The sequence below is a fragment of the Neopelma chrysocephalum genome, unplaced genomic scaffold (assembly GCF_003984885.1).
Source record: "Neopelma chrysocephalum unplaced genomic scaffold, ASM398488v2 Primary Assembly neopelma1_75, whole genome shotgun sequence".
In the NCBI taxonomy this organism is placed as follows: Eukaryota; Metazoa; Chordata; class Aves; order Passeriformes; family Pipridae; genus Neopelma; species Neopelma chrysocephalum.
The window spans coordinates 5327442-5348788 of record NW_020897736.1 but is presented as its reverse complement, the minus strand read 5'-3'; the positions used below and the strand labels follow the sequence as shown (position 1 = coordinate 5348788).

The 21347-nt window shown below is 40.9% G+C and overlaps 1 protein-coding gene across 2 annotated transcripts; it reads right to left on the bottom strand.

Annotated features, from left to right (window-relative positions):
- Positions 1–1112: 1112 nt before the first annotated feature.
- Positions 1113–21022, bottom strand: TM6SF1 (transmembrane 6 superfamily member 1). 2 transcript variants are annotated; one of them, XM_027688379.1, is made up of 10 exons: positions 20769–21022; positions 18731–18834; positions 18130–18227; positions 17050–17153; positions 16137–16219; positions 14830–14951; positions 10186–10290; positions 8080–8172; positions 7000–7119; positions 1113–1499 (listed from the first exon to the last, which is right to left on the bottom strand). In XM_027688379.1, the coding sequence occupies exons 1-10, from the start codon at positions 20858–20860 to the stop codon at positions 1308–1310; spliced, it is 1113 nt and encodes a 370-aa protein (XP_027544180.1). In that variant the 5' UTR covers positions 20861–21022; the 3' UTR covers positions 1113–1307. The 2 variants fall into 2 exon arrangements, with proteins under 2 accessions (XP_027544180.1, XP_027544181.1); XM_027688380.1 differs by lacking the exons at positions 1113–1499; positions 8080–8172; positions 10186–10290; positions 14830–14951 and having other exon boundaries at positions 7005–7119; positions 20769–20871.
- Positions 21023–21347: the final 325 nt, after the last annotated feature.

The window sequence follows — 21347 nt, the reverse complement described above, 5'->3', positions numbered from 1 at the left end:
AAACCTGTTTGTGAGGCAGCATGTCCTGTGACAGCCTGACAGCTCTGGGTTTGTTTCCCTGGGAGGATGGACTGGGATGGAGCCATCCCAAAGTCTAGTGCACATGGAAGGAGCCCACAGGAGGGATGCTGGGTGCCTACACGCCTTGCCTGAGATGTGCTGTGGTTGTTTTGGACCTGTCCCTTTGGCTGGAGGTGTAAAACCTGTAAAGCCTCTCCTCTGAGCACTGCTGGGAACTGCATCACAGCCTTCAGCAGGAGACTGTCACAGCCTGGATTTCTCAGTGCTCTGAAGGTCCCCTTGTGCAGGGGGCAGCACATAGGCACATGAACTGATGCTTTCTTGTCACTGATTAGGTTTAAAAAGAAAACTAAAATTCTTTCAGTCAAAGCACCCAGAAGTCAACATCCCAAAATAAAGTGTTTCCAGTTTAAATGTATCAGCTAATTTCATCCTTGAGAAAGGCACTAGGTGTACTGCTTTTAATATAAACACACATAGGAGGCATAGAAATAGCTGGTAATTGCAAACAGAAACATAAGCTGCCCAAGCCAAGGTCACTGTGTTTGCTGCTGCTTGTTTATGACCCAAGCAGCAGTAGCAAAAGTAGCTGCAGAGAACACAGCCAAAACCCCTCCTCTCTGAAAATGCACATACTGTGTGAGCCCAGGGGTTCACAGTCCTGAGCCCTCTGTGCCCAGCCCACAGGTGCTGGTGAGCAGCCCTTGCAGAGGTGAATCCTTAAGAGAATTAACAAAACCATATGATTTGCTTATCATATATGGAGTCTTACCATAAGAGTTGATTGCTTCTTAAAAGATTTCTTGGGATTTTTAACAAGGCTGACCCACAAGACATACTTTTTGACAAATAAAACGTGTGCATGTGACAGAGTTATGTATGTTAATTTTTCACGCTTCACAATGCTGACCTTCATGTTCCGCAGTAGCTGTGCAGGGACTGCTGGCACTGCTGTTCTTCTGCGTGCGGAGGCTAAACACTGACATCATTATTATTATTTAACTTCATGCAGTATTTCTAAAACTGTCAAAGCAGCTTACTTAAAAATAGCTGTGGGAACTGGCAATCCACTGCCACGCAAAGTCACAATGTTGAGAAATGGTGCTAAAGGCAGTCGTCTTTATTTTCCCTTTTTGAGTAGGATAAACAAAACAGACCGTGCAACTTTACACAGTTGTGCGATTTTACACATCTTACACGCTTCGTTTGGGTTCCATTTGAGCAGTTCAGTTACATCCCAACCCAATTATATACACAGCCAAGGAGAGGAGCTGAAAACAGTCGTGCTATTCTGTTTTTTCTTCTTGTTTCGGTTTCATAAAAAACTCTGGCTTGTTGACACACCTGTAAGCGAACAGCTGGGGAAGAATCCCATACATTACGTTCAATATCAGGAAAAACTCTTTTGCTTCTTCAGGGACTCTGTAGATGTAAGGAGTTCGAGCATGAAGAGAAGCACCAATATGGGAAAATTGAGCCTGTGGTGTGTATATAACGTTTATATTAAAAAAGGTGAAGTTGATGTATATTTTGGAAAGATGGCATAATCTGCATGCAAGACTGCATCTCCAGTGACATTTTCCAAGCCAGCCCTTTTATTCCAGAATTATCCATCATCCTTTTGCACAGTGGTATAAAAATACAGTTTAAACTAAAATCATTAATATCTTGGTATAAGAGGCATAACTGGAACCATGAATGGCATGGTTGGAGGTTTGTTTTGTGCACATATTGGCACTGATACATCAGGTATAGGATTGCACCCTTGGCTTCTGCATCATACTTTGTGCAAGAGATTCCACGCTCCTTCCCCAGGCAAATGGCCACGGGAGTGGCATCCCCGCAGAGCCCTGTGCTCCTGCTCAGCCCAGTCAGGGGGTAGGACTGGCACCCACCTGCCTGGGAATGTTGCATTAGGCTTCAGTAGGAGCAGACAGTCTGAATAAAGTTAGAGAGTAAAATCTTGGAAGCTGTGTTAGTTCTGGTTTGAATTTAGGTTTTGTTTTTTAATCTTAAACCCAGAGCGTTCCAGATTCTGATCCCAGAACTCCTGATGATTTCAGAAAATGTCTGCAATATTCGGCTTTTGGGCTGGGGTGGTTCTGAAGTATAGGTTGAGTGTGCAGTGAAGGTTATAGGCACAGAGAAGCTTGCTGGCCTGAAGCATATTTTTAGCATAAACAAACATTTAAAGATAGAAGTGTCAGGATAGTTGCTGTCTTTTGTTTCCATCTGTTACCTACTATTTCAAGCCGCAGCTCATTCACATTAACTATTATGTGTCGGGGTTTTTTATTATTATTTAGTTAGCAGTGGAGGAGATATGAGAAGATAAACATAAGCAAAGCACTAAGACACCAGAATTTTAGGAACACAGAGGAGTACACTATGGCTAAATCACTTCCTCTGTTCTAGCTTCAGCAGGAGTCATTTTAAACTCACAAAGAACACAATTCTGGTCACAGCAAAGTAGAAGGGGAAATACAGTGCAGGTGTTTCAATACACCATCCCAGCAAAAGGTTAGGCTGAGACCATCCATCAAAACAGAACAGGAAATTGGTTTTCAGGTGATTCCAACCACCTCCACTGAATGGGGAGAGCTTATTGAGCAAACCTGAGCCAGTAAATGAAATAATCAACGAAATCAAATACAAACACACTTCAGCAGAGTGCCACTTAGCATCTTTCTGTAAATAGCTATTACACAGCAAACAGATGTTCAGGGGCACGCTGTCAGCAGCCTGTTTATATCGGCCTTGTCATTCAGTCTGTCTCTTGCAGCCCATTTGTTCTCACCTGTCTCAGGCAGGACTTGCCTTTGGCTCCTGAGTGGGCTCAGATCCCTGCTACCTCTCCTGGCCCAGGCAGCCAGAGCAATTCTCAGCACCAAAGCCCACCTGTTACATGAAGCAGCAGATTCCCAGGCAGAGAACCAGCCACCATCAGGCTGCAGAGGAAGTTTGGTCTGTCTGGTGTTTACCTAGACACTGACAACCTCTCGAAAACATTTTAGAGCCTCTTCTGGGGTGAACGAGATGCTAAGCTACCTACTCTCTGTGGAGGACTGTGAGGTCTGCCTGTCTCTGAGGGTGGCCAGCCATGCATCATAGTAAGTAGACAGTAAATTCCTAATAATTCATAGTAAACCTTGTCGGAAAGAACTGTAAGGGGATGCTTCTGAGAGACCTAGAACACTCAGAGACTCCAAGATGCCTTTGAGTATCTAAGCCTTATTATGTGGTCTTGTCTCTTGCAAGAGTTGTGGCACATTAGTGAGCTTTGAGCATTGTAAAACCAAAAAACAGTAACATGTCCTGTCTGTAGCCCATGGAGATTTTTACTAGCCGATGACGCACCATATATAATGATGGATAATGAAGTTATTGTTTATTAGACTTGTTTTTCAATGTAACACATTGCTGCTTCCTTTCATTACCAGGGAGGATATTTAGATCTGTTAAAGTCACTTTCTTTCTTAATTTATTTGATTTGCCTCTGTAGAAATTGTGTTATGTCTTTAATCTTGTGTGTTTCATTTCCATGACTGTTCTGTGTCTTAAAAGCAGATCTCTCACTCACCAATAGCCCAGTCCTGCTCTTCCTTCAAGTACCAGGCAGGCTTGCACCAAGTCAATAATTTTGAGCAGTAAGACAAGAGCTGTAAGACAGAGCTCTGTGTGCAACAGGCTGGTGCTGTGCTAAGTGAGAGAAACCACAGGTCTGTTGTGTTACCTCGCTGCGATCGGGGCCTCTCGGCGAACAAGCCATTCCTTGGTGCTTTCTGTTATTGAACCCTCTCCAAGCGGGGAATTTTGGGGCTCAAACCAATCCCTAAACCTTGGCTGAGAAATCAACCAAATGAGATGCTGCAGGTAACTTTCTAAGGCAGCCTTACATGTCCAACATCCAGCCTTTGTTACCCTTGGAGCCTCGGCCAATCTGCTGATCCCGCCTTCCCACAGCAGTTGGAAGCTGCTGGGTGCTGGATATGGCACTGCTCAGCTTAGCAACTGCAATTCGTGCATGCCTACTACTCATTAGGCTTCCTGTCCATAGGAAGTAGTTTGGATTTGGATTATTTTACAGTATGTTTTGCCTTGTTGCCTAATCATAGGCAATAGTTCAACTATTTCTTACCCTGCAGTCAAGAAAGCCCTCCAGCTGGGGACGGAGAAGGGCCTGGAAAAAGGTTAGGAGTCCTTCTTTACTCTGTGCCTTCTCTTTAAGACTGACTAAAATCAGGCAAAGACTGTAACTTTCAAGGGTTTGCACCAGGTCTCCTGAGCCTAAGGAAAGCCATCAAATAGAGTGGGGAGAGAGTAACCTAGAGAAATATATTCCTTGGGTTTAGGGTCCCAAAGGTAGATAAATAGGCACGGCAGAAACTAGCCACCAAAAACTGCAGAATTTAAAAAAAGTACACTATGAGAGGGAGTAGAGAAAAACTTTCTACATTTCAGAAAACAGAGAAATGGGCTACAGAGAGCTGGTGAGACAGAATGCTTTTGGATAGCAAGGCTGTGGCTGTTCATCCTTTCTCCTATAGCTCACATATACAGAAATACCAATTTCATCAAGCTCATAGGCTGTTCCAACCTTTTTGTATAATCAGAGCTCATGGTACTTTACTTATGTGAAATTTAAAGAGCTCCTCCTGGAGCTTCAGAAAGTCTAATAATTACTGGGTCATAACTGGTTTTGGAGTCTAAATGTTAGTAACAGAGCTGAGAGTTACATGTAATTCTGAAAAACAATAAATATGTCTGTGTGTGAAAGGCCAGTAGGCACTTTTAGAGGTTCTTAGTTTAGATGCATCACATGGTATTTTGTGACTTGTTTTTGTAAAAAGTACATCGTAATGATAGAAATAAAAATTGAAGTCTCCACGTTCCCCATCTGTAGGAGCAGTGTTCATTCCCAGGGAGCAGTGCCCACTCCTTCCACCAGTGGATATTTACCTTTATTGGACATTTGTGCGTAATAGGAAGCAAAATGTGTTCCAGTAACTACATATGTTTAACGATAAATTACAATGTTTTAACTTGAGAAAACAGCAGATGAACCTGGAAATGTGTTTTTTTGCCTCAAAATAGCAAAACCCAAAAATAATATAGAAAGAGTCCTCAATTCATTGTCACATGCATTTTACATCCCAGCCTGCTCACAGTCCACCAAGTCAAATCAATTAAATCATGTTCAGTTGTAGGATGACTGAAGTTCATCCTGCAGTGCATTAAGGTAAAAACTACCAAAAAACCCCCCCCAAAACCCTCCCAAATGTCAAGGAATGTTTTTTTGAAGCAAGATAAATATGGGGAGTACACAGCAACATACAGCTCTCTTAAACAGTTTTTCTCAGCCCACAGTGATTGCTGCTGCCAGGACAAGCTTTAAAGAGTGAAATGGGAAATTTTGAGTGTTAATCTAATGTGCAAATTGACATCCTGAGGCCAAACCACAAAGAAAAACAGAGGGGTTTTAGACTTCAGCAACAAAATGTTGCATCACACATCTGAAAGGATAAAACATCATTTAAAAAAAAGCAAGTGTTTGTTACAGGAAACATTAAAAACAAACAAACAAAAACCAACAAACAAAAATCACCTCCAGGTGGGGAGGCTGAGTTTTCTGGTAAGTTTGCAAGGTTGTGATAGTCAGCACACTTTGACTTCTGGTTTACTTTTCCTTGTGGTAAAAAAATCTTTGAAGGGGTAGTTTCTTTCCTGATTGTCTGGGGAATTTATGAAACCTGAGTAATCTGTCAGTAAAGTTCCTTATAGCACTTTGCCTACTTTAGCTAATTTGTGTTTTGTTTTTTTTTTCCTAAATTACATTTAGGCTAAACACAGTTTTATAATATTTATAATGCCTTCTAGGCATCTAAACCTCCTCGTTAATGTTTGCCAGATTCTGTTTTGATATCACTTAATAATTCAAGATTCTCTATAAACTGTTTGGAGAGAAAAAAGAAAAGTGTCTATTCTCTCTGATAATTGCTCACAAATAGAAAATGTCATTCCACCATCCTTACTGGGCAGTTAAAGTGGATTGTAGTTTGTATCCATGATTATTATCTCAGGCTTGAGGAACAAAGTGTTGGTCTGTATTTGTCTAGTAGTGGTATTTGAATTACACTTATTGCTGTGTCCCTGTGTTCTCACTGTTGTGGCAGGATTACATGCATATTTTCTGCATTGTCTGGATGCTCAGAGGACATTTAATTTCCTACATACAGTACAAATCAATTGTGCCTGTGTCTCAACTGTTTAATGATCATCTGTACGTTATGAGAAGTCATTTATCAGTTCCTGTTGAATTGTTTGGTTTTGGTCAGTCTCCTCATAAGCATCAGCACCATCTAGTAATTAACCACTGTTGTTTATTTAAGAGAATCAGAAGGGAATGAGTTAAGGAAGTATGATCATTGGTCTGCCTTTGGCAACACAAGCATGTTTGGGTGTTGCTGTGGTTCGTGGCCCAGGAGGTTCCCAGTGTTGTATCCACATCATCAACTGATACTGTACATTTTGTGTGACCAGTAGATACTTTTTTCCATTTACATGTTTCAAACTACCTAGTTAGCCAACACATACTATGGAAACCATATATTGTGCTGCTTTGTTGTGTTTGGGATTTTTTTACATGGTTGACTGTCACAGCTTTAAGACAGGCTTCCTTCATCGTCCCAGCTAAAGAGTGCATGGTGCTTAATAAGGTTTAAATGAGCACAATAAAAACATTGTGCAGAAGGAGAGAAGTCTGCTAAAGCAAGAGTGTGGTCATTAGAGGCATGTAATAGATTTGATTCTCCACTCCCATAAATTAAGGGTTTTTTTATAGATACAAAACCTGATCTAATCTGAGTTACATTAGCATAAAACCTGCATGGAAAGATCAAGCCCTGGGCCCCTTATTTATTCCACTGGTGTCTACTTATTAACTTGTAATTCAAAAGTGAACATTTTGCGAAGAAATACCTGAGCTAGTCCTCCAGCATGTATGAGGGTTAAATCAGGCATCCAGGAACAGCCAGGCACCAGGAGGCCATACAGAGCAATCACATAGTATGGCACAGAGTAGAACATGTATGCCAGCATCTGCATTGTAAACACAAATATTAGTTTCTTTGCAGTGTGAGGGAGATGCATTTGAAAATCAGCCAGCTGCTTACTGAGGGATTGAGACTACTCAAAACTACACTCCTGGCAGCAGTGATTCTGAGGCCTTTTTGCAGCTTTAACTTCTTTAAGAAAGATTTTCATATCTGGATACTATTGACTGGATCCAGCTACCCTAAGGCCTCCCCTAATATTGATGGCTGTTGTCTCCTTGCCCAGGGCATGTTTTCTTACTCCTTGCCATCTTGAGACCGTGCCAGCAAGCATGGCTTGACCTTACTCCTTGTCCAACATAACATGGGTGTCCTTTTTTCAGGCTCCATTGTACTCTCAGTTAGGAGGTAGGAGTTACACCCATCCCACCCCTTTCCCAGAAGGGACTGGTCCAGCAGAGATACTTGGTTTCTGCTCATTGCCACACCCCTGCATCCTCTGACTGCTTTGCCCTGTCCACATGCAGCAGCCAGGCTTGCAGGAGAATGGCAACCTCCAATATTACAAAAGTAAAGCACAACATTCCCTCATCTGCAATGCTTTTTGTATAGTGTCCTGTTTCAAGGAGTGTGTCACCGGAGACAGAAGTGAATGTCAGCTTAAGGAATCTAATCCTACTACACCCCTTCTTACTGCATTATTCCAGACTGAAAGTCTGCTTTGCCCTTCTAAGGAAGGGGAATGAACATTTTAAAAGAACTATGCAGATCTGTTTCATGGACTGTATTACAAGAACCTTGAGTAATCAGGATGTGTTACTCTAGGTAACTAATTTGAATCTAAGTTTATCACAATGGTGAGTTGGTGCCCTGTAATGTCTATACTAGAAAATAAGAAACACTGTTTAACTTGCCATGAACTTCATCTGTGAAACCAATGGCTTCATCTTTGCACCAGTTTACAAATCACTCCTTAACACACTCTGCTCCATGGTCAATGCTTTACCTGAAGCTTAGGGTAGGCAGCAGGATCTTTTATGTAGGGCTCATGCAGTTGAATATACAGCCGGCAGAGTTCAGCAGGGCAGTCCAGGGCAATCTGAGGAGAATTTTCAAAACTTCCCGTGAACAATTTGTTCTAAAACCAGCCAACCTGACATCTGTTACCAGCCCTAAAGATGCACTAGTGGTCTGCAGCACTGCTACCCTGGAGGCTTGCAAAGGTGATCCATGTGATCACCAATTAAAAGGTGAAATGCAGCCCCCTCTCGGCCCCTGCTCAGGGGGTTTGGGAGGAAGTGCTGGCAGTCTGCTTTAAAGACTTTGACTGGAAGAGAATTTGGTCAGTTGGCTATGCTGTAGTAAAAGTATAATTGCTATTGATTTGCTCTGATAAACAACCTTTGATCCCAGCAAATGTACTTTCCAATGGAAAATTGCTCTAAGAGTGGAAACTTCAGGTTAAGCACCCAGTTTTAAGATAGTAAACTATTAATGTAGTCCAAGAAGAGCTGCACTGGGGCAAGGTAGCAATGGAGAGCAATGCAGTGAGACAGGTGATACTTACAGTAATAATGGTTTTTAAGAGAGTAGCAAGGGAAAGATTATTGGATTTTACATTCCTATAGAAAGAACAAGTTCCAAATAAACATGGAGAGACGCAGTTGCAAAAGTAGTTCCTTTTCATAGTAGCCCTAAAACTACTACAAAAGGTACTGTTCTGAAATGAGTTAGCAATCTGGATCAGCAGCTGTCACTGTGTGTTTATGACATCATTAATGCCTGAGCTACAGGGATGAAGAGTAAGTTTTGCATAACTTGAATTCATATGTATTTGTTGTGTGATTCTGAGGGGGAAATGCAAAGATTTGCAACCAGTGGATATTTCTTCCTGTTCTTTCCAACATGGGCATACAAGAGGCAGGACTGAGTGGACTATAATGGATTATGTTTTATTAGCTTTTTCACAAAATCATGGTTCCTGCAGCTTGCACAGAGATGTTCAGTTGATCTCTGTAAGTAAGGCCAGTAAGCAGTTCCTGTTTAGTGAAGGAAATCTATAAGGAAATGACCACACTCTCAAAATCAAAAAAAACCACTCCTCTGAGAAATGAAATGGGATTGCAGAACGAAGTTAGGCCATGAGACTAATGTTTCCCACAGTGAAATTACAGGTAAAACTGTATCACTGTAGCATTGTATCAGTGGTGCTCTGAAGTAGCATGATCTGTATGATATAATGCAGCCCGTGACAAAGTAGAAGAAAAAAGTGGTTTTGAGAGGCCAGTTTTCAGAGAGGCAGCAGGAGATGGCAGAGTAATGTGAGCAGCACAACTACAAAGGGACAATCTGCACTAGGTGAATAAAATGTTGCTTGGGTATTTATCACCACCTCTTACTTGAATTATTCTAGAAAGGATAAACATTCAAGCTTTGTTCACTGAACAATACATAAGTTTCATTCTGCTTAAGACAGAAAAAGCAGTAGAGCTGACAAGGGACTACACTTACCTACTCCTGGATTTATCTCTTGAAAGCATTTTCAGTACTGCTTCCTTCCCTCAGAAATTTTAATTCAATCAACTATACTTAGAGAGCAAACATTTTAAAAAATTGTCCCTTGGTTAGTAGAAACAACATGTGTTGTTCAGGTAACATGGATAATTTTTTTGCCTTTTAGGTGAAAATGTTCTCTTACACTGCATGAAATAGAAGTTAACTTGGTTTCCTATATAATTTTAAATATGCATTTCTGTTTAGAAAAACACGAATACAGAATTCCTTCAGTTGGTTTGTCTCCACGTTCTTGGCTGTAAATGTAACAACAGGCCAAAACCAGTTTTAGGTCGTGTTGATTTGCACTTGGGGTGCTATTTACTCTCATGATTGTGTACCTCCTTTTGAAAAACATGCTTCACACAGCACAAAATGGAGAAGCAAAAGCACCGAGAGTTATCATGAATAATTTGTCCTTTTATATCTAAGGCGTATTTGAACCCTAAACATTACAGGATTTCCCTTGACCACAATGTACATGGTTTTTCATACAGACTCAAATTTAAAAGTTGGACTGAACATTAGAGGCCAGAGTATTAAAACATGTTCAACTTACCATGCCCCTAAATATGCAAAACCCCGTTGCTAGGATGAGGTATGCAGCTAACATTAAATCTATTGGTCGTCTTAAGAGCCCTTTCTTCTGGACTTCCTGAACCACCTGCAACACAGAACATGTTTAGTAGGTACATCCCAGTTCCATGTGACTTGTTTAACTACAAGGAGGGTGAAGTGGTGAAACATCATTTCTATCCACTGATTTCAGAGACAGAAATATTTCCACATCTAAAAAGGTGACTTCAGACTTGATATGATGTAGTGAGGAAAATTCACCTGAATAAACTCTAGAAATGGATGGATCCAACTAAAGCCATTTCAATACAGATTAGTGCCATTTCAAAGCAACCTAAATCAAATGAACACTACTCTAACTCTGCAATCACCTAAGGCTTTAAAGCAGCATAACTAACTTTTTCAAATTTGTGTGTTTTGTTAATTGGAATTAATTCATTTTCCTGAATGTCCCTATGTAGAAAAGCCTTGGAAACATAAGTTTGTCTCAAACATTTGAAGTTGAATCTGGTATGCTTTGTAAAAAGACTGGGTCCATCTCATTACTGACAGCAAATGCTGGTTTTCAGCAGCTTGTGACACTATTGAAATTAATGGACTATCACTGGCATAAAATAAAAGCTTTTCTGTGGCTGGTTGAGTCCTCTGCTGAGTTCAGTAAGCAAATATTATATCTAAATATGTAATGCCTAACTAGAGAATGAAATGTGTGCGTGTGTGTGTGTGTGTGGAGTATGTGGAAAACCTTCCTTTCATTCTTTCATCACTTTGTGCTGTGGATTCCTCTGGCAGGCACTGAAACACTTCTCTCTGGCTCTGATCTGTGCCTCCTTTCCTCAGCTCAGAGCAGGAATCCCCCAGTGCTCTGCAGGGGCAGATGTGAGGGGTTCACACCCCATGGTAGCAAAGGCCATATCCATATCTAACAAGGTGGCTTGGAAAAACCAGAGTCATCCCTTTGCCCACACGGTAAAAGCTACAAGACCCATGGAAATAATTGGAGGTGCACTTTCTGCACTGTGCAGTCACAACGTTGTGTCATCAGTGTGTCTTTCTGCAGTTCAGAGGGAAAACTTCCCCATGTATATGTGTTACTCATTTCCTCTTCCTTTTTATTAGCTGTGTGTTGGCATGCAGACAGCTAAAGAAAAACCTGATTTCCTTCCTGTTATACACTTGTGGAATTGTCTCCAAAGCGCAAAACAATAATTAGGATGCAAGGGCACAGTTAAAAGCACTGGGGATCAAGATATTCACAATGAAGTTATTGAAACAGGAGAAACAATCTTGCAAGCACAATTCCTGAGTAAAAACTACTAGATCTGAATTCTAGGCTAACAAAAACAAGGCTATTGTAAACACCTAGGCCATCATAATACTTTGTCTGTTTTTCTTTCAGAGGATCTTTTTCAGGGAAAAAAAAAAGTGACGCCTTTGTTTTCCTTTCAAACACAAATAATAGGTCTGTTTTGGCAGTATGGTGTCACTTCAGTATTCACAGTATAGTGTAGGAATGCTTATAATATTACTTCAAAAAATGTCTATATGTTCATATTTATTCCTATGAAAGACAAAGGTCTCCCAAGGCTGCTGAGTTACAAATAATTTTTAGATGTAGCTACCTAGGATAATGGAAAGCTGATATATTTTCTTTCTACTTTTGCCTAGGTATGAGGCTTATCTATCTATATATCTATCAATATCAATATAGATAGATATGTATCACTCCTCCTTTCAAAATTAATATTAAATGAATGTGCATATTTACTCTAATTACAAAGCTACAATAGAACCTTGTACTTAGAGAATTTGGAGACAAAGCCAATATAGGTGGAGACAACCTTTGGTGTAGTTTGAGTTTGTGAAATTGCCAGGGTACAGAAAACTCACACCTTTTTTTCTCTGTGCATATGTGCAAACAAAATAAAAATGCAAAGCTTAAAAAAAAAAAAATAAAAGCAGAAGCAAGAATTCAAAAAGCAGAATGCACTTTGCTGACAGAATCCAGCTACATGGTAATTTTTCCTTGCCTTTCTTTTACATGGCAAAGCCACATCAATAAATGGTAAAATGAATTATATATTAAGTACACTAGCCAAGCAGAGCAGGCCGGCCACGAGTTTCCCATTTATGGCAAGCAGCATTGAACTCTGCACAGATCTCATGCAGAGTTTCTTTTGTGTAGCAAGGAAGTGGGTAGGCATGCTTCGTAATTTCTCTCACGTCCAGGAAAAAGCTATTTTCCATAACTTCTGAGGGGGTTCTCACATGATCAGTTTTAAGGCATCAGAATAATTTTGTGTGCTGTCTGCAAAGGTCCCTTCAGAATTCATGTGCAAATCTGAATTGCTGTTTTAATTGTTAATGAATTTTAAATTATATTAAACTTTTCTGAGCTAATATACTTGTAGATAAATCTGTTGGGCTTTGTAAATACTGCAGCACAGCTTGGTTTGGTTCCAGTTGAGGACATAACTCCATTCTGCTCCCATGCACCCATCTCTACTAGGAAACACCCAAAACTTGATTACCTCTCTCTGTTCCCACTTTTTTTTTTTAACTAACTGATCTGTAATTATATTATAGTGATGTATACCCTGGCCAATAGAATATACCTTGCTTCTGTTGCTTTCATGTAAGCATTTTTCTATATACTAACACTATCATGTTTAAAACCATTGCTACATTTTCTTCCTAAATCTTTTAATACCAACTTTGAATAATGATAGCTTCAAAAAGTTCAATATTACAGCTAATTGTCAATGATCTACTGAAAGAGAATTAAGTATGTTCAGGACTCACAATTATTAGCTCACTGATTAGTAGCATTAAACACAATTAGTTCCTGGCAACAATACTTAATTTAGGACTGAAAGACTTCTATGAAAAATTCATGAATAGTCATGTTAAGATTTACAGGCATGCTCGGATATGGAGCACAAGTTACCAGTGAAGATAAAATACAACTTCTAAAAAACAAACAACTTGGGAAGGGTAGGAAGTCCCAGTGAAAGGAATCAAGGCTTTTTCTATGACCTTCTGAGCAAGGAAGTTTATGTTTACAACAAAGGATTCACAAAGAAGCGTAATATTAAGTTTTCAGATCACCAGCATTTCATGCACTTTTATTTTTTTTTATATAGAATTTTAAAACTAGGTTTCTCTGCAATATATACCAAATTAAAATATGAAACCTAGGTAAGCAGTTTAGCTCCTGATAAGAACAGGAGACATAGCTGTATTTCAGCAAATAAGCAGTCTATCATGTAATTCCTATAATGTCCATTTCTGGGGTGTTCTTAGTACCAGCAAAACAAACTGAAACCTTTGTCCATCCTCCGTGCAAAAGCTGTTCTCACTAATATATACAGCAAAAATTGCCATCACTACCTTTAACTACACTTCTCTACCTTGATGACTCTAAAGAATGTGTTTCTGGCCAGAATTATTGATTCCTTTAAATCAGTCATCTCGGGTTGCTTTGGGATGGGCCATATGGTTTCCTATAAGCCTATGCAGGAGAGTGGAAGAAGGTTTGGCACCTGAAGACTCCCCTAATTTGCCTTTCATAGGGATTTGCCCTAAAAGTTGTGTTTCTGTAGTGGTTCTTCAAACTTCAGGAGTTATGAAAATCTGTCTGTGCCTGCCTTTCCTACTGAAGAATCATGGATGGATGGATGGATGGATGGATGTTATTTTTCATACATCTCTGGGAAAATCTGTCCGTGCATCACCTGCTGTTGCTCTTTGCCATTGGCTCTGCCTGTGCACACTGATGGCCCCCTGGCTCTGGAATGGGAACTAATCCTTCACCTCTGTCTATGTTTCCAGTTACAGAATAAACCTGATTGAGACTCAGGAGCTCTTGTGATGCAAAAATATTAGTTGATTCTGTTGCTTACAACTGATACAGAGTGCTGTGGCAATAAACTTGCTTATAGCAATCAACAGTTAAAAGATCTGTTGTGTGCTTTGTACTGCAGGGAATTTTTATTTTTTTTTAATAAAACAGTGCATGAACTATTAATGCATTGTTTTGATTGCTCAGTTGATCTCATTACAATCCAACTAGTAAATTCAAAGGCAAAAGTCTAAGGACTTTTAAGTAAACATTTTTACAGATTTATTTTTTTTAAATAAGTGTGTAGATTATTTTCTTATCCATTTACATACAACATCTCTCCTGTAAAATCTAATACTGAAGAAAGCATATACAAATAAGTATTAAATGCATGAAATCTGTAAGTCATCTTCAGAAGAATACTTTCCTGTAGTGTTTCTATGGGATCTTGTGGTGCTTTATGAAGCTGGTATAGGTCAGTATTTTCATCAGCTAAAAAAACTAAAGCAGTCAGAAACTGAATAAATAGAAACACAATTACACCTACAAATGGGTTCTTTACTCTAAACATAAGATTCTTTTTCTTTATTCCACCATAATGAAATAGTCCTCCAGTATAGATATTTTTGGTGTCTACTCAGCCCAACAGCAATTGTCACAACAGCAATTGTCATAACAGTCACAGTACATCTCATGCTCTCTGAGGGACCTATAAAACCCACCAGAAGCAGACAGCATATTTCAGCTTTCCTAACAGTAGCCAGCACTGAAATACAATAAAATTACCTTGACTGGAGTGTCTTGAGTCACTGAAGGTTGGTTATAAATTCTGAACCCAGCCCATATGGGGAGGCAGATATATGGTACACTTAGGAAAAAAGCAGGAAACACTTTTGTTCCATATTTGCCTGTTAAAGAATTATTATAAGATTTATGAGAATTTGTAAGCTGTGTTGCAGAAGAATTTAAAAATATCCTATGTAATACCAAATCTGAAGCAGCTATAGTAATGTAAAGATAAAACATTAGAAATCACTGTTAAAGGAACACACAAGTTGTTGAAAATCACATGCTCATTACTGGTAGAGTCACAGGTAATGGAGGGCCTATTTTACAGGAAGCCATTTCGGAAATCAGGGATTTTTTAGGGAGATGGGAAATCATTTGTCACTCTGCACCAGGTAATCCTACAGGATGGGACAGCTTTGAAATCTCTCAATGGAACCTGATTCAAAGGGAGAGCATGTTCTTTAAAAAATGGAAATAAAAAAGTGTATCCATTTTGCAAGATCTGATATTGCACTTGCTTTCCAAAGTCCTGATTCCTTCTACAGGCCTGTACTGAGGATAAAATATTCCGAGAGCTATCCTCAGCCCAGGTAAATCAGGAAAATATCTGTGTCTTTCACACTGGCTACTCTCTGTGTCAGAAAGGAAGGCAGGAGGAATGCTCCTGGGAGCAAGTTCCTTGGCCTTCCCTAGAGGGAAGAGGAAGGGATACTGTTACACTAAATCTGCTGTTTTTCTCTGTGGTGGATCTACGAAGGAGGGCACTGGGCTGGCCCCAACCTGCACTGTGAATATTCCTCCCCTGTCATAAAAAGCAGGGTCAAAGTGAGTTTTCCTAAAACTTACGAATTATTTGGACATATGAACATTTTTCTCAGTTGAACATTTGTCAACTTTGCATCAATTTAAGCTGCTGGGAAGGCAGACTTTTAAGTAAATTGGAAATTTTATGTAAAATAAGATTTATATTCTTATGATACTAAGACACACTTTTTTTCTAATTATTTAAACCTAGTTTAGATGAAAGCCTTACAGGTATAACAAAATACAATATTTTTTTTTCCCCTTGAAAGCAATGTAATTTGAAAGAGTTTGTTGTTTGTTTTTTTTCTCTCCTGGTCTCCATCTTCCCTTCCTCATATTTAGATTTCAAAATACTTGTATCTCTCTACTGATATTCCTAAAATTCCTCTTTCATATTGTTACAGAAATGAACCAAGACTGCAGTAAAATATAGATAGCCTGATGCTGAATTTAGAAAATGCTTCACAGGAAAAAGTTAGTCATATAAATTACTTCCTTACCCACAATATTTCCAGGCAAAAAGACAATGATGCTCATGATAATGGAACCTAGCCAGTAGAGACCAATGGTTCTATAGCTTTGTCTGTTTAAAAAAGAGAACAAAATAATTATTGCACCTTTTCTAAAAATCCCCTATCCCAAGTATTATACTAATTGCCATGGTTGTATTTCAGTATGTAAAGATTTTAAAATCTGTACCACAAGCCAACAGTGGATTCTTGCCTCTGAGAGGGGGATATGGAAAAATCCTACATTCATGTGTGAGAAGATTAAAGGTTATCCCATGAACAGTACAGGCTCTGGGCATACTCAGTTATATTTCACTCCTCGAGGCTGAGTCTGTACATCACAGGTTGTACCAGACTATAAAAGAATTAATAATTAATTCCATACTGTTAATGTTTCTATTACCAGCATCTACATTAGCCTCTGGAACTGAAGTACTTACTTTCTCAAACTTGCTATTCAGCTGCAAGAAACATAAGAATCTCTAGAAATAGCCATTTTCTCTTAAACTTCATGGCACTCTCTAACATGGATGAGAGATTCATCATTGTGCTAAGCAATGTATTATTCCTACCCTAAATTTGTTATTTGAAAAACGAATTGTTTTTCTCACACATGCTTTTAATGTGCATCATCTTTAAGCTTTTAACTAACACTAAGGGTGCAGATATGCTGTTCTCTGCTGCAGAATGAAGACAGATACATCCCCATGCATTTGCTGGGCTTAGGCAGCTGAGAGAGAGGGTACAACTCCTGAATGTAATGAAACTTTAACACCATTGCTTTGGCCTAAGACATGGAACCTCCCTGAAAGAAAAATCTGAACACTGCATAGAAAAGAAAGCCCTTTGTAGGTTATGTGAGAACAGGAGCAAAGGAAACAGTACACAAATCAAACTGACTTACTCCCATGCAATAGCTGCCACCATCAACAGGTACATCAGATAGTGAGCAGAGCCATCCCAGTAGCAGATCACATGGCCATAGGCAGTGTTCAGATATGGCTCACCCTAGGGAAACATGTATTTTAGAAGAGATTCAGTGATTAGAGGAAGAATAACAAATAATTAATAAAGAACAGCAAGAAATAAGTTCAGAAAAGTAACTGGTGTTCTTGCAATCCAGTGGTACAGTTTTTGACTGACAACACATATTTCCAAGCACAGACCTGATGTGTGCAGGATCAGCTATAATTAAATGAGTTCTAGAGTTGCAAAATAGGGGGCAAGATGGGAGGGAAAACTCCTATGTGTGACTGTCAGCATTACTCTGCTACATTATGGAAATATGACTTTTCCATATTTTAGTGATAAAAGCTACAAAATAAAGATACATTTAGCATGGAACAAATGCAGATATATTTAGCAACCTAGAGATCTACAACAGTATTGAATATATTACTGCCAATGTATAACCTTGTAAGGTCCAACGCATTTCTCACTTAGGTTCATGGAATCTTTTCAATGACTTCAGTGACTTTCATATCAAGCTCTTACTGAGCTATTTTTGGTGGATGTTGATATTTAGGAGCCAACAGATTCTGCTGACTAGGTACCTGGCATCATCATTTTTTAGCTCTACTTTAATTCCTTTCAGTAAAGTGATTAGGCAAAAATAAAACAGCAATTTTGTTTTCTTCTTGGTAACACATTTAGGTGCTGCCAGATTCCACTCCTGGGTGCTGTCTATGGCTTTCTGCAAACACGTGCAGTCCATCCATTTCCCAGAAGTTAATACAGAACAGGGTTATTTAAACTAAGTGAAATAATGTTGGAGTATGAAAGGTACATTCTTTTTCCCAAAGGAGTCAGTGGTTTCAAGCCAGAGAAGGTTTTGTCCATAACAATAACAGAGCAGGTCAATGGCAAAATTCAAGACCCACTGAATGTGTATTTGTATGAATGGCTATTTCTCTGTGACAAATACTACACCAAGTTATTTATAGTGAAGATTTTATTTACATTTGTAAGCCAAACTATTATTTACCTCTCTCAAGTAATGAGTCATGAATCCATCAATAATTCCATCCTGTTCCAACCCAATTATTAGGTTCACTACACTGGTAAAGGCAAATACAGCATAAACTGTAATAAGATAAGGAAAAGAAATTAATAAAGACTTGGAATCACACAGTTGCTTCACAGTCTGATAAATTCAGTCAGACAGAGATCTATTGAACTAGTTGCATCTACTTTGAGGTCACAGATATTTAACACACAATATGACTTTCCCACATAGCTCAGTATTTTTTAATTAGGGGTTAGTCAACACAGTTCTTAGGAAGCTTTTCTGAGGAATGTGAAATTCTGTAGAGCTGTAGGCACAGCCTCCATGGAAGGTCAGTGTCTGCAGAAAGGGCTATGTAGCCTTTCAAAAATCTTGGATACATGAAGTATACAGCCTTGACTGTAGTCATCACTTGGAAAGGAGAAAGGACAACAAAAAGGAGGCAGAGAAGGAGTTGTCATTTTTTCAGGTGAGCAAGGCACATACATGACCCATGGCAGTCTGTAGCAGACCTTGCTGGCAAATTAGCCAGTCCCTCCTCTGGGACAGGAAATTTAGCTTCATCACAACCAGGACATACCATAAAACAGCGGGTCTTTTGGTGGTTTTCTTTTGACAAGAACACGAGCCAACAGAGCAATAAGAACCAGAACCAGCAATCCAACTGCAACGATTACCCAGGAACTGCAACAGTATTTAAAAAAAACAAGTTTAAAAGAAAGACAAAGACAGAATTTTGCTTCTTCAGCTTTTCTTACCAGCTATCCTCAAACATACATACTCTTAAAGTAACTTCTAATATTTTAAAAGGCAGATTTTAAAGTCCCTTTCATAGTCCATCATAGTACTTATTTTATAGTTCTGCAGAATTTATGTGCCTCTGTTTTCACATGTGATCAGCTAAAAAAAGAAAATACGAAAATAGCTAGATAAACAACATATCCAGAAGTCTAGATTTGTCAGACTAAAATCAGTTTTCATACTGGTATCTGCAAAAATAAACAAAAATCATGGGAAAATTAAAGGCCAATGAGAGGTGAAGATCAAACCCACAGAGATTTCAAGGCCAGAAAGGATCATTGGGGCCATTTCACCTAACCTCAGCAATAAATTATCTACCCAGGAAATGACATATTCAAAATGAAAATGCATCAGTTCCATGGCATAGGAGTGGCAGTGTGGAGCACCTATAATGGATCTAGCTTTCATGTTCAGTTTTGGAAGTGCTACCGGGGGTCTCTCTGGCCCTACAAGGAAGGACCATTTGAGGGGTTTCAGTAATCAATGGGCTCAGTGGAAAACATCTTTTCCCTGGAGATGGAGCCATAATGTTAGTGCATGTAAAGTGATGACAGGGGAAAGCACAAAAAATCTTTGGCATAAGGCAAATTTGTCTCCAAAGACAACCTAGGAAAACCAGTTTAAAATTGTTTTATAGCTCTGAGTATGTAAATTATACTTAGCTCTCTAAGACTGTCCTCCTCAGTGTTCAATTTTGTGCTTGTGTAAGAAAAAAATGAAGAGGAAAATTAGGTAAAGCACAGATGCATAAGCTAAAAATATCTGATACATCATTTCATACATAGTACCACTCCGTGTCAAGAAAACAAATTGTGTACAAACAAATTATATTACGACAATTTCAGCCTTAGTGAAACTTGACTTAAAATTATTGCAAAAAATCTGCAGGACCAAATATTTCAGAATATATATACACATACTTTCTTGAGTCAGGATGATCAGTACTAGCTTGTTGATTTATCTCATGGTTTGAATCTTCTGATAGTCTGTTTTCCCAGGGATGAATTTCTTCATACTGTTACAGCTGTTAATATTGCAGTGACTTTTCACTGCAGTTTATCATTTTGAAATAAATATTGGCAATGAATCAAGTAAGTCAGCATGTGTTATTCGACATTACTCCAGCAATGAGAAACCAAAGGTTTTGCTATCAGCCAGAAGGAGGAAAATGAGGAAGGAACAGATGTAGCAAAGCCTTTAAAACATGAAGCAAATATTTGTGCAGTAGTTGCAAAACACCCCAGGCTGTTGGGATCACAAAATACCACTCAGACCTTTAAGTGAACCGGTTTTTGCCATGAAGAAAGACTTTTCTTTTCTAGACCTGCTGTTTATCCTGGGACCGCGTGTTTTGGCAGAGCGAGGGCATACGGTCATTATTAGTTAAACTCGCAGGCTCAGGGGGTGCCTGTAGGAAGCCTGCGGGAGCTCTCCGAGGCTGGCGAGTTCTTCCACTCCTTGGATTTTGTTTGTGAATGCCCGGACAGGGAGCCGGAGGGAGGCTGCCCCCGGTCCCGGCACGGGCGGTACCGTCCGGGTTGCTCCGTCCCCTCGGCGGTACCGCCAGCCCGGGGTGACCGGAGCTCCGGGACACGCTCCAGGTGATGGACACCGGCAGCGTGGAGGGTCCCGGGGTGAGCGGTCAGGCTGGGCTCCCCCTCTGCATCCCAGAGGACACGGGCAGGACCCGGGAGCGACGAGGCGAGGTCCGCTCCGCTGCCCCGCTCCACCGCCCGCCCCGTCCCGCTCAGCCCCGCGCCGCCGACAAAAACACCCGCGGGGACCCCCCGCACCGCCCCGGCCGCCGCCCCGCTCACCTGCCGGTGGCCGCCAGGCAGTTGAAGAGGTACGTGACGGGGATGGCGGTGAGCGAGAGCACGAACACGCCGGTGGCCGCCGAGGCGCTCATCGCCGCGGCGGGAGGCGGCGGCCGCCCTGCTCGCCCCAGCCGAGCGCCGCGCCGGGCCCGAGGCACCGCCTCGCCCCAGCCCCGCACGCCCCGCGGCCCCGGCCCGCCGCCCGCCCCATCGCCGACGGCCGCCCCCCCGCCCTGCGCGGGGAAGGTTAAATCCGCCTCGGAAACCGGAGCCGCCCGGAGAGCGCCTCGGAGCTCTGCCCGCCCCCGGGGCTCGCCTCGCTCCCCTCGCCCCTGCCCCGCGGTCGGGGATCGCTCGACGGGCGATGCTGCGGGATGGGGGGCGCGGGTCCAGCCCGGCGGGGACGGGCGCTCCTCCGCGGCCCGGCAGTGGCCGAGGGGCTGCCGTGACGGCCGGGCTGAGCGCCGCCAAAGAGGCGTCACGGGTTAACTGCGGGTGACGGCGCGGCGAGGTACCGGGGCGGCGGCAGCCGGAGCGCGGGGTCCACGGAACCGATCCGGGCTCATGAGAGGTGGTAGA

Excerpts from the sequence above, each read along its gene's own strand:
- TM6SF1 (XM_027688379.1), bottom strand. The coding sequence starts at position 20,860 with ATGAGCGCCTCGGCGGCCACCGGCGTGTTCGTGCTCTCGCTCACCGCC. Across the intron at positions 8,173-10,185 it reads TTTGCATATTTAGGGGCATG|ATTGCCCTGGACTGCCCTGC; the intron begins GTAAGTTGAACA and ends AATTCTCCTCAG. Across the intron at positions 7,120-8,079 it reads CTGCCTACCCTAAGCTTCAG|ATGCTGGCATACATGTTCTA; the intron begins GTAAAGCATTGA and ends TTTACAATGCAG.